Here is a 14721-nt window from a genome sequence, read left to right as displayed (position 1 = left end):
AAGGAATACAAACACTAAAACTGAGTTATATTCGTTGGTTTTGCTCTTCCACAACTTCAAAGCTGCAGTATCCAACTCTCAGATGAGCTGAACAGCTCCAGCTACAGTTCACTGACACTTCCAACACCTCCAAAAAAAATTAATCCTGAACAAAACTGGAACACAAGGTAGAAAGTCCCTGCTAGAACCTGGTTTATAGTTTGTACTCTTATTTCTGGCTACACCAATCACCTGCCAATTGACAGCACGGTACCATACTCCTGGGTAAGTTTTATAGGATTAACTTTCACTGTGGTGTAAAATCACTGCTATATCCAGTGTGGTATAAAGGACAGTTGCTGCATTTCATACTTACTTGAATGACTCAGAAAACCTATGTTTTAAAAGTGTTTTGTTAACATGTCTAAATTCTAATATTTTCTCTTCTCTGCTCCTCCCCCTTGCCCACCCTCTGCCCCCACAAGGAATGATAAAAAATAAACACCTTCATAACTGTAATAAAGCAGCAGCAAAGAATTAGCCAAGAGGAACAAACACTGCAGCTTTTATTCATATATTCACTACAAGTTAGGAAAAACTGAATTATCAAGATACAGCATGACTGGTATTTACAAAACTACCGGAAATGGTGTAGGAAGAAATGTACCTTCTCATACCCAAACAAATTTCAACCTGTCACGTTGCTTTGATTTTTAAGTGATGCTAAAGAGCTTCTTGTAAACTAACATTGTGTGTGTGTTCAGGTTCCTGCCCAAAACTTCAATTAAAAAAATGAAATATCCTCTTTCACTTTGTCCAGTTATGACAGTCTTAACAGAGAACAGCCTGAGAAGATCCACACCCCCAAAAGGATTACATTTGCAGTGAAGTTACAGTGATCTGATGACAACTGGGATGTCAAAACACAACAGCTCTTTGGAACTGAAAAATGAAAGAATGGCAAGAAAACCCACAAAAAAATCCCCACAAACATCTTGCATGACAAACACTTTCCTTTGGTCTGTCTGTCTAAGGCTGTATTAACCAGGAAAGAATTCACCATGGAGCTCAGGTTTCTGTTTCCTTTCTTTTTTCTTCATTTTCTTTGCATTCCTTTTTTTTTTTTTTAAGCAAACTATCTCCAGATAAACTGTGTTGTCCTCACAAACAAAAAATGGTTCCCCATAAAATACTGAAGTACTGAATACATTAAATATTTGACAGTACTTCAAAATTCTGTCAAAAAAAAGAGTTTAACCTCAGTTTGATGCTCTGCTGTAGCTACACAGCTTGAGAAAAAGAACTTTTTTCCCCTTGGCTGACCAACGAGTTTCTAAGGAGATGCTTTCCCTTTGAAGATCAAAGGAATTTAAATTTTTAACATAGATTTTTGTATCATAAAGAATCAGGGAAACACAACACATGCCTTAAAAGCCCAAATCTCTTTGATTTCAGGTTAACAGTGTGTCTGTGTAACAGGAGAATGCTTTGACAGCCCAGACTGTCAAATACTTGCTCAAAACACTGGAAATGCTCAAGCATTTTCATGAGGATGAAAAAACCAATTTATTCCGTTGGTCCTGACTTCTGTGAGAGTTCACTGGCATCCCAGTGACTGTGCCACACAAGTGCCACACGAGTGCCCTTGTTTATCCAAGGAAGCCTGGTTTCCATCCCAATCCCAGCCACGCCTATCCCAACACTTCCAAGCTCTTGCAGGAAGAAACAAACCCAAACCAGAAGAAAATGCAGAACTTCCTTGGAAGCTCAGAGCCAGCCAGTCCCTTCAGAGGCAGAATAAGCGGGAGATACAGAATTCATCACACTTCATCACTTCCATTGCAACCACTTTCACTTTGCTTTGATGTGTTTTTACTGACACAGACACTGGTTTTTGGCTGGTCTTGTCTATTAACTGGCATCTTTAGACAGCCCCATAATCTAATGTATTCCAAGCATTGAAAAAAAAATCATTTAAACAGACCCTTTCATTAATTCTTCATGTAAATCATAAGTATTTGTTCCATATATTGTGGTTATCTTGCTTCAAATCCTCTCTCACTGCATTTAAATGTTACTCTACCAATATCAATCAGCTGGATGACTCATTGCCTTTGATACCAGTTCAAACCAGCATTTAAACCCTTGCTATATAATTGTACATTTATATTCTTCCCTATTAAGGTCAACCTAGAAAAACAGGCTTAACTTTAGAACATATCTGCTCTTAAATCACATCTTGAGCTTTTTAAATTATCCCATGTTTGCCTTATCTGAAATACTAATTTTGTTATACTGGGGCTTTGAAGTTCATAGTCGTTGCTTCCAAAGCTAGTTATGCTTTCTGTGCTAATTAGAAGATAGGCAAAATTGAGAACCTCTCTTTAATAGTTTCTCAGTGTCTTTTCAAAGTATCTTCCATGTACACTAAACCTCTTCACCATTCCATTTCTTAATTTCTGATAACCCCAGTCAAATCCACTGCAATCCAGCAACACTACGATATTCAAGACAAACTTCTCCTAAACATAATGTTTGAATTTGGGTTAAAAAAAAAAAGACACAAAAGCCCCAAAACCAAACCCCCCCAAACCAGAGTCAGTAAAACACAAAATCAGCCTTTTGCAAGTGGGATCTTTTGCTTTAAAACTGGTCCAGTGTTTTGAATCTAGTTGACTAATTTCTCTGGTATTTTGAGCTCTGTGGCAGCACAGTAACATTCCCACTCAAATAAAAACCTCAAGAAGGAGGTTTTCAATAGAGATGATCTGACAACCAAGAGAGCAACAGTGACCTTGACATAAACAGCTACCTTGGATAAACTGTGTTTGTTTAAAACATATGATAAATGCTTATTTTCAAAAGGTAGAACAATGATCTAGGCAGTAAACTTGGCAATTGTGCCCTCTGACAGATTTACCAGTAACAGCAGCAGTGTGCAAGCACACAACTCACTTTCAGAAGGAAGCAGAAAAAGGCAGAAATCGGAGTTTTAAAAAAAAAAAGAAATTATTTATAAACAATACTCATTAGTAAATGTGTAGCTCTATGGAGTACCACCTACCAATGCATTCACTGACAGTAAGAGAGTCCTGGTATGGAACAATTCAATTGATTTCTCTTCCCTGAACTGGATCTGTTTTTACAGGCACCACATGTAATTATCACATAACTCATGCTGGAAATACCTGACTGCATCCTCAGTGGACTGCAATCACCTACACAGAACCACTGCTGCTTCCAAAATGCTACCAGCAGATCAATCTGCTGTGAAGAAGCTGTTAGTGATTTAATATTCTCTTTACTCAAAAAGTGAGAGCTGTTCATGGTTTTCTTTTGGCAGGTTGGGGGGGGGGGAGAAGAGACAGATGCATAATGCATAATTTAAACCCTGGGAAATTTCAAAGGTTAACAGAAGTTTGAGGAAATGTGTTCCTGCCTGAGAAGGCCAAAGGTTGCAGTGATTTTCCTGATTCCTTATTTTAGGACTAAGGTTTAGAACCCCCCAAGTAAGTGGAGCTGAAACAATCCTTGTCCCTGTCTACTCCTACTATACACAAATAAGACTCAACAAGGCTTTCCTTGATGCCAGAAGTGGAAATCCTTATTCCCATGGTAAGTTTTCCCCTCCTCCCTTCTGGCTGCTGAGCACATTTTACCAATTCTTTGGTATGTATAAAGTACCCTAAATAATAACAAATGAGAAGTGGGGTCCTTGATGAGGTAACTGCCTAACATGGCCTTTACTACAAAAACAGCCCAGAATATTCAGCAGAATGAACATTTCTTGGAAGAGACAACTTCCATGAATAACCAAGGCAGCAAATAGTGGAATCAGTGCTGTATCAATGTTTTTACACCTATTAATGTTTTTACACCTATACACTTGAACAGGAGCAACTTGAAAAGCTATATTAAGAAAATGTCAACTAAATGCAAGAAAATCACCACCACAAAAAAAAAACAAACACATGAACAGAAAACCCCCAAATCCTCAACCAAACCCCCCAGATCTCAACAGCTGATGTGGTCACAAGAAGTCTGCAGTGTAACATTTTCTCTTTGGTCAAGTGGAAAATCAGGTCCAAAACCCACACCCAGGCAAGGATTGCAGTCATCAGAAGGTTAAGACATATTCTCTGTGGTTTTGATGAGAAGAAATAGGATTTGGTCATTCCTGAATGTGAGCAATCATGAAAAGTGAGAAAATACACAAGAATTGATAGGGGGAAAAAAACCAAAACCTGAAAAGGTTAGTTTGGTCTGAGTTTCAGATGAGTAACAAAGATGTCTGTAAGTCTGAGACTGGGTACAGAGGTTAGATCTGGAAGAGAGCTTGTAAGTTTGAGACACTATTAAACATTTACAAGAGGAGAGACGAGAGGAATAGAATTACTTCATCTGCAAGAGAAAATACAGCATTACTTAAAAAGCATTACAGTTTTGAAACTTAGTTGGCCAACTACATAGTTGAAGTCCTACAGCTTTAATTGTGGAGAAAGTTAAAAATTCTGTTCTTCTTTTAAGGGCTGATTTTATGCAGAGAAATTGTTAAGTAAGAAAATCATAAATCTCAAACACACTACTTGAAAATCTTGAAAAAGTCCTGCCAAAATAATTACCTTGAAAAAAGTCTGCCAAATAGAGAGTTAAAGAGCAAATTTTGTACAGAAAAATTGTTCAGAGTTTTTAAAGTTTGACTAGAATCACCTTAAAAAGGTAACCATCCTGACAGCAGGCTTCTATTTCTGGGGACAAAAGCATCTATGTGAAGCAAAAGATACTAACACAGAAGGAAATTACATCTAATTACTACTCCAGAAATCCTGCGTGGCAAGCATTTAACCTGCAATTATGATTCTCTCTTTATATAAAGACAGCCAGCATTTATGGGGAAAATAGGCACTTTTCACCAATTACTGCTATTTAAAACAGAATCACAGCTATTTCTTCAGTACTGGCTTGGACTTTCTATATATCCTTTAGATAAAGTGTCTGCTATAAGGAGTTCCTTAAGTTTTCAAGTAATCAGTTGTGATCCAAAATAAAAGTGATGTGCCAGAACACTTAATCTCACAGACTTTTTAAAATGTGTACATCTAATAAGGCTGGAAAAAAATAACTCACATGATTGAATCTTCTGGTGAAAGCAACAGCATTTGGTGCAGAACTGTATTTCTCTTTTTTATTCCAGCCACAGCTTGCCAGCTCCTGGGAGAACAAGGATGAAAATTCACTTCAATTTAGTGCATAACAAATGTTCAGAGCCATGTAGAGACACAAATCTCTTCAGTTTCAAAACAACTTAACAGAGCAACAGTACACTGAAGTAATACAGTTACACTGGTTCTGATTCCTTTGGCAAATTGGTATTCCACAAGTGTAATTTCTGAATTGTTTTGAGTTACTGGACTTTTACAATTCATCTTTTGTTGAATTAGGCACTTTGATAATTCACCTCTTACTAGGAGATTCATTTTTTTACCACAGAAAATCCTGCTTCAAATGTGGATCTCAGATAGAGAGCAACACGTCCTTTTGTGTTTAATCACCTTCTGAAGAGACTTGAAAGTCTACTGAAAAGATACACCTGGTTAATCTAAGATATGTCCCCTTATTTTAATTTGGCATGTTAATAAGTGCCCCATTGCCCTGGCCCTGCACATCTGAAGGCTCACACAGTGTAGACATCACCTCACTAGCAAGACCTCTCTCCCCTGTACAGGCAGCTTTCTTTTCTCTTGTCTATAAACTACAATAAAAGTCATTTCCCTTTGCTGCCTGTCCAGTTTCCCAGCATTCCTGACTGACCCCTCTGCTCCAGGAGACACCTGTTAAGACCCTCTTGTCCCTTGCTAGAACCAGCTTGTCTAAATGCTCTGCCCCTTGTAAAACACTCATTTCCCTGCTAAACAGACTGTGCTGCCTATTCCATTACTCTGTTTCAGGCATGGTTCTCAGCCTTCCTCTAGAATTCCACTTTTTCCACTACAAGTTTCAAACCTGAAGTGTTCACCAGAATTACTTCCTTAGTCTGCCAGTCAACTCGGGCACAGGAGCTACACACCACTACAACCACCAATTTCCTATTTTATGTGATACATTTAAAATGAAGGGAAAAACTGAAAGATTTAGGATCAAGAATAAAACCCTGAACTTCCTTCATAACTCATTTTGGTTTTTATTCCTTTTTGAATACATAGAAGATTTTGTTTTCCTTAACAAAATACTATGGGAACACTTAAATTATGACCTGTATTACATGGCAGAAAGAGAGATTGTGTTTCTCACTGGAAGCTTTATATGGGTCAAAGTGAAAGTCTCCAAAAGAGGTGAGAGAAAGCAAGGATTAATAGCAGAACCATTCTACAACTTCAGAATTATCAGAGATTAAGAATATTCAATAAGTGAGGAGTTTTTTTACTGCCTGGCCTGGTGAAGCAGAAGGGATGAAGAGGTTAAAGACAGTAACCCAACTAAAGACTTTCAATGTGAGTACATATGGGCAAATAATTTTGGATGATGTACTAAAATATGTAAAATAAGTAATCAGATTTTCCAATAAAAGCAAACTGATGTGTTCTGCAAGGGGACATCTGGCCCTGGGTTAATGTTAACATAACTACCAGTAGCACAACTGAGCAAGTCTGGGACTCCTTTTTGTTTCACAGTCACCGCTCTCTGGAAAGCCACAACCACTACAAGAAAGAGAGAATAAAAAACAACACAACACTTCTCACTCCCAGGGAACAGAGAAAAACCTTCTAATTGACTGGGGCAACTCCCTTTTTTTTTTTTTGTATCCCAAAAATTAAAATGCAAATTGGCTGCTTTCATACAAATAATTTATTTGCCACAGATAGAGGCAAAGCTACAGAAGTATATAACTGTGTGCCATGAGTATGTTCATTCATTTTGATGCTAAAAGTAACATTACTATATGTTGTTCTGGAAAGTGTTATTCAGCTTTGGTTTTTGTTAAGATAACCAAGATGAAGTTCTGATGTTGCTTTGAAAGAAAAGCGATCTATAATAATTAAAAAACATGGTTTCATACAATGAAGAAGATGCAACACAGTAACTTTAAAATATTAAAAGGCATTTAAAAAAATACTGCTCACACACTTTAAAGATGGTGAAAAGTCATCTCCAGCAATTTTAAAACTGAGCATCTTGGAGTACATCTTACAGAACCCTCATTTGGGAAAACTAAGGAACACACATTTAAAGGTTCAAATTCCCATTCAGATACCATTCTACAAAGTCTGGGAAGCAAAGGGAGATTCAGAGCCTGTATAATGTAGATTTGGTGGTGAATTAGAACAATCTGTCGTAAAACACCCTGCTTTTAAATCTCAGCACAGGGAGAAAAACGTTGTTCCTCATCTCCCACTGGGCATGCAGATGAGAGCTCTGAAATCTGATATCGGTGTCAGCAGGTCCTGTTTTGTTTTCTAATTTCAAATTCCACAATGCTTGAGTGCACATGTCAAGGGATGGGTAAAGATTTACAAGCTGAATCAAGACATGAGTGTGGCACGGTCTGGTAGGAACTTGAAGGAAACCCAGAGACCCACAACACTCCATTAACCTGCTGTCAAGACACCTTTAGGCAAAGTAAGTCTTTCCATGGCTGATTTTCCCTTCTGCAAACCAGGAGAAAAGCAATTTAACTGTGTCCAGCTTCTTCTGACCTGAGAGCTGATCTTCACAGCCCCTTTCCTTAGGGGATTAACACCATTTAGAGACACATCAGACAACGGACCTCTGAGTAGCTGTGGGGGAGCACTGATGGACAGCTGGTACCTGCACCCTGCCGGAGCCTTCAGCTGCTTTTGTATCAACACCTGAGAAGAGTCAAAACAGCCACCCTTCCTCCTGGATATTTTCCAGGGAAGACATCACATCAGTTTTTCTTATGCAACACATACAGATTTATTATAAATAATTACTTTCTAGATATATTCACCCATGCTCCAGCAGTTTTTCTGGATACCCTTAGAGTGCTTTCAAATGGCAGAATATGTTTCTCCTGATCTTCTAATAGGATCTCTCTCTTTTTTTCAAGCTCTTTTCCAAAACTTTAAAGCATTTTTCAATTTTATCTGACTCTTTTAAATATTTTCCTCATATGTGTGTTTGTACTACTTTTCCTAATGTTAAGCACTGCTGTGATATAAGTTCAAACCAGATCAAATGGGAAGCTCTTTGAAAGATTAAACTCACCAAATAACCCACACAAATCCACAAGGGCTGGGAAATAGCTTGCTGAAATCATATAAAAGCTGAATCATGACAACATTTTCAAGTACACTTCAAACAGCAGCTTTCAAAAAAATTTGGAGGCACACAAATGATGAAATCAATAATCCCAACCAAGAGATTGAGCAGGTTTCTCCACTGGAAGCAAAGTATTGTTCAGTGTGACACAAGAGTGTCATGACAAAGCCTTCTACCAGTGACAGAGCTTGTGAGAGACTGAAGGTGGCTGATGACCTGAGGAAGACTTCCACAGTATTGGTAAAATGGACAATAAACTGAAAAATAAACCCTCAAAAGTGCAAAGCAATGCCCACAGGAAAATGCTAATGGTACAGAAATAAGGAAAAAATTAATTAACATTTATTACAGTCACTGTGAAGATCCTGAAAACATCAGTTCAAGTTCAGCTGAAATCTGAAAGGAAAATGGCATTACAGAAAAACAAACCAGAGAGCACAAATCATTGATATATTATCCTGACAGACACACAAATCACACACATCTTGAATGTTAAGATGCCATTGCAACCATTTCTCTTTTTCCAAATAGGAAATGAACCAGTTACAGAAACACAGGACAGGATGAAGTATTAAACAGATAACAGTAGGTGAAACCCAAAACATTATGATCAGAATTATCAAATCAGGATGTTTTTCATTCAGAAACACTAAACCCCAGACGCTTCATCTCCAGCACTAACTGAATATTTAAATACCAATATTATTCCCAAAACAAACTATTAGTTCCAGATATTCTTGTGTTAAAAACCATCTGCCTCAGAGCTGTATTAACTGGGACAAAAATTAAGATTTATAGACATACACTTTGCAATTCTGGAATTTGTATTCTGGCATAACTTCTTCATTTATGTTTTAAAACAAGGCCAATGAAATACTTACCTCTGGTTGAATTGCTTTAAATACAGGCACATCCATTAGTGTTATTTGACCCTGGAACAAAAATTTTAAAAATCATAAGTTAAGATCAAAATGAACCTTGCATTCCATTAGGGTGCTGTGCTGATTAAGAACTGCATTTGTTCTGTTTTCTTTTCTTATTTGGCTTTCCTTTGGTTGCTAATTTCAGAGGTTTCGGCTCCTACCTCAGGGCCATCCTGCAAAACCAGGGAATGAAGTGCTCCCAACTTTGCATAAACAATAAACAAATGATGAGAAATTATCCTCAGGAGCATAACCCTGCAGTTGCACATGCAAGTCAGAGCTTGAACTAGAAACAGTATGGAAGAGGCTACCCCAGAAGACAAGGAACTGACTTCAGCTGCTCAGGGGTAGTTTCTCTTCAAACTCTGGATGCCAGTCTGGGTGCCACGTGATTCTGCCAGAACACCCCTAACATTTGTCAATCAATACTTGAACCACATTTGATTAACTAAGCAAAGTCATTGTTCAGTTGCTCAGCAACAGTTCAAATGAAACACAGCCATCTCTCTTGCAGCAGCTCAGGGCCAGTGAGCACATTTTCATTCTGGGATGTCTGCTTAGCTTTGAGAAGTGTCAAGTCAAAGACTGGGTTTTGCATTTTGAAACATATTCACAGAGCCTTATTTTAAGCTTATTTAATCCTGTACACTTTAGGATTTCCTTCTGACTCCACAGGCTGTCAGAAAAGACCATTTCTTTTCAAGAGTACACAGGCAGCCCAGAAATACCAGCACCACCAAAGTTAGATATCACAAATATCCTTTTAATGATGAATCCAGGGACCTTGTTCTGTTCCCTCAGCTGTCAGCTGCACAGCTTTATTCCCATTTCCTTGAAAACAGCAGCTCCCCATTTATACACTCCAAGGTACACACTGACAGGTTTGTGGCTCTCACAAATTGCCACTGCCACTGAATGACACTGTGGATGGCAGAACAGCTCCTCAGAGAAAGTCAACCCTGCAGGACAATTTTAACTGGGATGCTGCAGTTGAAAGCCAGCAAGTGCAAAGAGATGCACCTGCTCTAATGAGACTCTGCTCTAATGACCCAATCTGCACGTGGTAGCACATCTCCTTGACCTCTAAATCTCTTTTTGGATAGGAATTCTGACAATAAGCATTAAAAAAAATTATACAGAACCATTTTCTGTAGCCAACACACTGCACACAATCACCTGCTATTCTGCAGTACATCACAGAAGCAATGAGCCCTTTGTGTGTTTTGTTTTTACCACACTTTCTTTCCTGGGCTCTGCTTTAGCTGGTTGCTCTTTTTTCCAAACAGGCAGCACTACAGGCTGGGGGAAGAGTGGCTGGAAAGCCACATTCTGGGAAGAGTTGACTCTTCCTTTTGATTTCCACAGAGAAGCAGCCACACCTGAAACAGCAGCCACAAAACTCAGTGTCCTGCCTCCCACCTGCCTGCTTAAGAATATCCAGCTTTCTCAGAAATGTATTCCTCTCAGTGAATATGTGGCTGATGGGATGGATCCCTGTGCTTTGCAACAGAGGAAATCAATAGGAAAATCGGTTGGGGTTGGGAAGGTGGAATGAGAAGAATGGGCACTTCACTAAAATTCAAATCCAGGGTGTATTAAAAGATCCTTTCAAAAGACACAGGCATTTCAATGGTTATTAATATTCCACTGCAAATCCTCCTTACTAAAACAAGATTACAATAACAGTACAATAGAAACGAGCCAGGACACTGATTCACTGTTCACAGAGCAGAGAATGCTTAAAAATAAATGTCTTTCTTCCCAGTCCTCCAGAATCTGTCCTCTTCATCAGCCTGAACTGCCTCAGTTAAATTTGACTGCTTGCTTCAGTAGCAACTCCTAAACCAATTATTACTTTAGGACAGGCTCAATACCAAATATCTATGAAATAGAATGTTTTATTAGAACTTCACAGTAAAATTTCTTTATCAAAAATAAAGGCACACGTTTTAGAGGGGGATATTAAAAAGGGCACCTCGACATTGAAAAAACAGATGTCAAGGGTCAAGATTAACAGTCATTACTAAAAATATTTGAAATTGTTATTAAGTACATTAAAATATTAAAAAAAGCCTGAGAACTCGAAATGCTCAGTAAGTTTTAACAGAGGAACTTCTTTCTTTTAGTATCACGTTGATATTAGGGTGATTTTTTTTTTTTTGCTAGTTTGGTTGACGTGTTTCTGCTTTTGCTAAAATCTTCAGTAACACTGTATCACATCAGCACTTGTTCAAGAAACATCCCTTATTGAGGTCCCTTTCTTAAAGAGCTTGAAATTTCCATTAGGAGTTCCAAGTGCTTAATAAATTGCTCATAATTCAAAAGAATCGAGCCACTGAGAGCTGAATATTGAAGGTGATGGATAAAAAGCCATTTGACTTTATGTGTGTGACATCGTAACTCAGAGTTTAAAAATACCTTTGACAAAACAGGCAGTTTGAAACATTAACTTGCTCCCATTTGTAAGCCTAACAACCGAATTTTTACCCTTTTAAAAAGGTGCTCTCTCACTGCTAAGTAAAAAACAAAGCAAACTGAAAGGCTGGCAGTCTAATTAACAGCACTTGAAACGACAAAACTTCAAAAATAATTTAGGGCTTTTATGTCACGTGCCATTGCTCAGCTTTAACAGCAACAAAAAACTTCTGCCTCCACCAACTCAGGGGTATTTAAGGCCCAGCAAACAAAGCCACTGGTTTGGTTCCTGCAGTGAAAGAGATACAATGCACTAACTTTTCTCACTCCAGCTCCTTAACCCAGCCAATACAAATTCCTGGAGAGCTTCCCTCTCCCAAATGTGGTTTAATGCGTTAATATTCAACCCAAAAATTATAAGTGTTCACACCAACTTGTTACATGAAGCTGGCCAACCATAACTTCTCTTGGTTTTGGATTGTCAGCTGCCTAGATTTAAAAAAATAAAAATTATTACATGTGCAATAAAAAGCTTCAAATTTGTCCTTACTTATCTTTTAAATAAGCATTCTGATTACGCAAAGATAAGGAAACTTGATATTTTCTGTCCTTCCAGAAGTGATATATCTATCAAGTTCATTTATATATTACAGTATTCCTTCACTGCCAAGGCAAAGAGTGAGCCAAATGGAATTTTTGTGTCTGTGTTTGCCCTAGATCCTAGATAACAGCTCTGGAATATGATTGGAAGAGGTATGTTTTTAATATATAACTAATATATTTCCCAATTCTCAACCACTTGAAGAGCTCTACAAGGGAAAAACCATCTTGTAAAACCAGTGAATGATCATTTTCCAATTAACACACCAGAACAGTAGCTGGCAGATATTTCCCCACCCCTGCCCAGGAGTTTTGCATGTGCAGAAGACCTTTCCTGGGGACAGTCTCCAACAGCCAAGTTTAAACATATTTTATCTCTCCTGGGCATTGAGAAGTTGGACTCGTTAACAATTAACTACTTCAAACTACTAAAATTATTGCCACACAGCTTCGTATAAAGAGGTTTTACCCCTCTCTTGGGGAGATGTGTCAGGTCAGAAATTTTACATCCAGAGGACTAAGAGCTACTTTTCTGTGTCCTGCTTCTTTCAGAAATATGGAGAAGCTCAACAAAATGAAATTTTAAAGTATTTCCTGATTTTTTTTTCTCTTTTCTATGAGTACACCTGGATTATGCTCCTTCCATAAAACCCTGTAACTAAAGAACTCCTATTTCCATTTAGGACCACTGTGTTAAGCTCCTCTCCACACTGCTCTGTGAAAATTCCCATTGGATCTGGGCTATGATCCCATCTTTCTAGTCCCTAGACCTTCTTTCTCACTACTGGTTTTCCTGCCATGTCCCTACCCTAAGGACAGTGCACTTCCCACACAGCTCCTGGACAGAGACCCTCAGTGTCACACGAAAAACTAAGTTTGTGTTTGGGATGGGAAAAGAAAAAAAAAAATCCCATGTCTGCATTTTGGTTATTGAAGAATACTGCCATCACCTGATTTTCCTTGAAGCCATGTTGGTTCAAGCAGCACTTCATAAATTGTTCCTTAATCTGAATTTTTAGAAGGAATTACATTTAAGCCTTCCAACTTGGCTTAGCACTGCCTCTCTGAGCTGCCAGGACACTTTTCCTCACTGAAAAAAAATAGCTAAGCCTCTGTTAAAGCACAGCATCAGTAGGAGAATAATTCTGCTGTCCAGAAGGAACACCAGGGGATTCGAGTTCCTGTGCTGAAACTCTCCTTGTTTTCTCACAATGTCCACTCCAAAACTTTTATCATTAATAGCTCCTCCACATGCCATAATTAAGTTGCTTCTTCTTGCTCTCATTGGGAACATGTTTATTCTAATGTTCTTCTGTAAAGTAAAGCTAACAGGATATATGTAACCTGATATTTAACTGTCATAAGAACATCTCTGAGAAAAACTCCTTGTTTCGACCGAAGGGTTTTTAAATAAACTCCATTTGTGTATTGTTTCCAAAATAAGCAGAATCTTCTTCCAACAACCATTTGACAAAGCTTAACTGGAATCAAAAAGAAAGAAATACACATACATCTCAGCGTGATCTTACTCCACAGCACTTCCAGGGACCAGGGTGAAGAATAAAGAATCCTTCTTAGATAACTCGGTGGAAAGAAAAAAAGCAATGGATTTATACAGCTGCATTTCCCTTAATTCTACCTCAAATATTTACACCAGCGTGGCTAAGCTGAAGTATAAAATGAAAAAGTGAGTCAAAAAGTAATAAACAGTCAGATAATTAAACAGTAGCTGTCTAAGAAATACGAATTTACTGTAAAGCAAAAAATAAATATTTCTTCAACCTGAGGTTCCCCAGCACCTTAATTTGGAGCTCATGTCCCCGAGTATTTTCCTTTTTTCCTTCAGCCTCCTCTTTCCACTGCCACTGCACCACTAACAGATCCCACCCCACAAATTGTGCCCTGTATGCTCAAAACCACAGTTCTCCCTTGGCTGAAAATGGGGAGCATTCACTGTGACCCTGCACACACACAACGGGCCAGACACCGCTGGGCAATCCTGGCACCAACCTGCTTGTGGCTTCCAGCCCACTAAGAAAGAATTGAGCAGTGACCAGCCTAAAAGCAGGTATTTACATCAGAGATGGTCTCCATTTCAGCTACAAAGATGTCTGCAGAATCCTTGGCAAAAAACAAACGTGGCCTAGTTCATGTATTCATTGAATTTCCCCAAAATCTATGCAAGTATTCAATATATCCCCTGAAAGGGGAGGATGGAAGCTGCAAGGTGATAAAGCAAACTATACATTTTAGATCAGCAGCAGCTATGCCTGAAGATCTCACCCATTTCAGCTGTAACTGGGCCCTTTCTAAAGCAGCCTTCAACCTCACAAAGAATTTAAACCACTCAGTTGGTAACAACCATATAACTGACTATTACACCTAAATTACAAGAAGAATTTCCACTACTGTTCAAACTGGAGCCCTTGAAGGGCTGGCAGAGTTTTGCTACGAAGTTACTGTTAGATAAAGGACCATTACATGGAAAGGCACACCAGGATAACTAACATTCAGGGTAGTGTAA

The 14721-nt window shown here is 38.5% G+C and overlaps 1 protein-coding gene across 6 annotated transcripts in view; it reads right to left on the bottom strand.

Moving 5' to 3' along the window:
* The window catches only part of RALGPS2 (Ral GEF with PH domain and SH3 binding motif 2), a 90594-nt gene that overhangs the window by 63833 nt on the left and 12040 nt on the right, over positions 1 to 14721 (bottom strand). For all 6 annotated transcript variants that reach the window (XR_001921503.2, XM_018079067.2, XM_018079070.2 and 3 more), the window contains exons 4-5: positions 9141 to 9191; positions 5107 to 5190 (exon numbers count right to left, since the gene is read on the bottom strand). Coding sequence is in view for 5 of the 6 variants with exons in the window: in XM_018079067.2 (XP_017934556.1) it covers positions 5107 to 5190; positions 9141 to 9191 (135 nt within the window). In the remaining variant the exon portion in view is untranslated. The remainder of the gene's footprint in view (positions 1 to 5106; positions 5191 to 9140; positions 9192 to 14721) is intronic.

The sequence above is a fragment of the Manacus vitellinus genome, unplaced genomic scaffold (assembly GCF_001715985.3).
Source record: "Manacus vitellinus isolate BGI_N305 unplaced genomic scaffold, ASM171598v3 scaffold_44_pilon, whole genome shotgun sequence".
Taxonomy (NCBI): domain Eukaryota; kingdom Metazoa; phylum Chordata; class Aves; order Passeriformes; family Pipridae; genus Manacus; species Manacus vitellinus.
The sequence above is the reverse complement of the archived record's forward strand: the minus strand, read 5'-3'. Positions and strand labels throughout refer to the sequence as shown.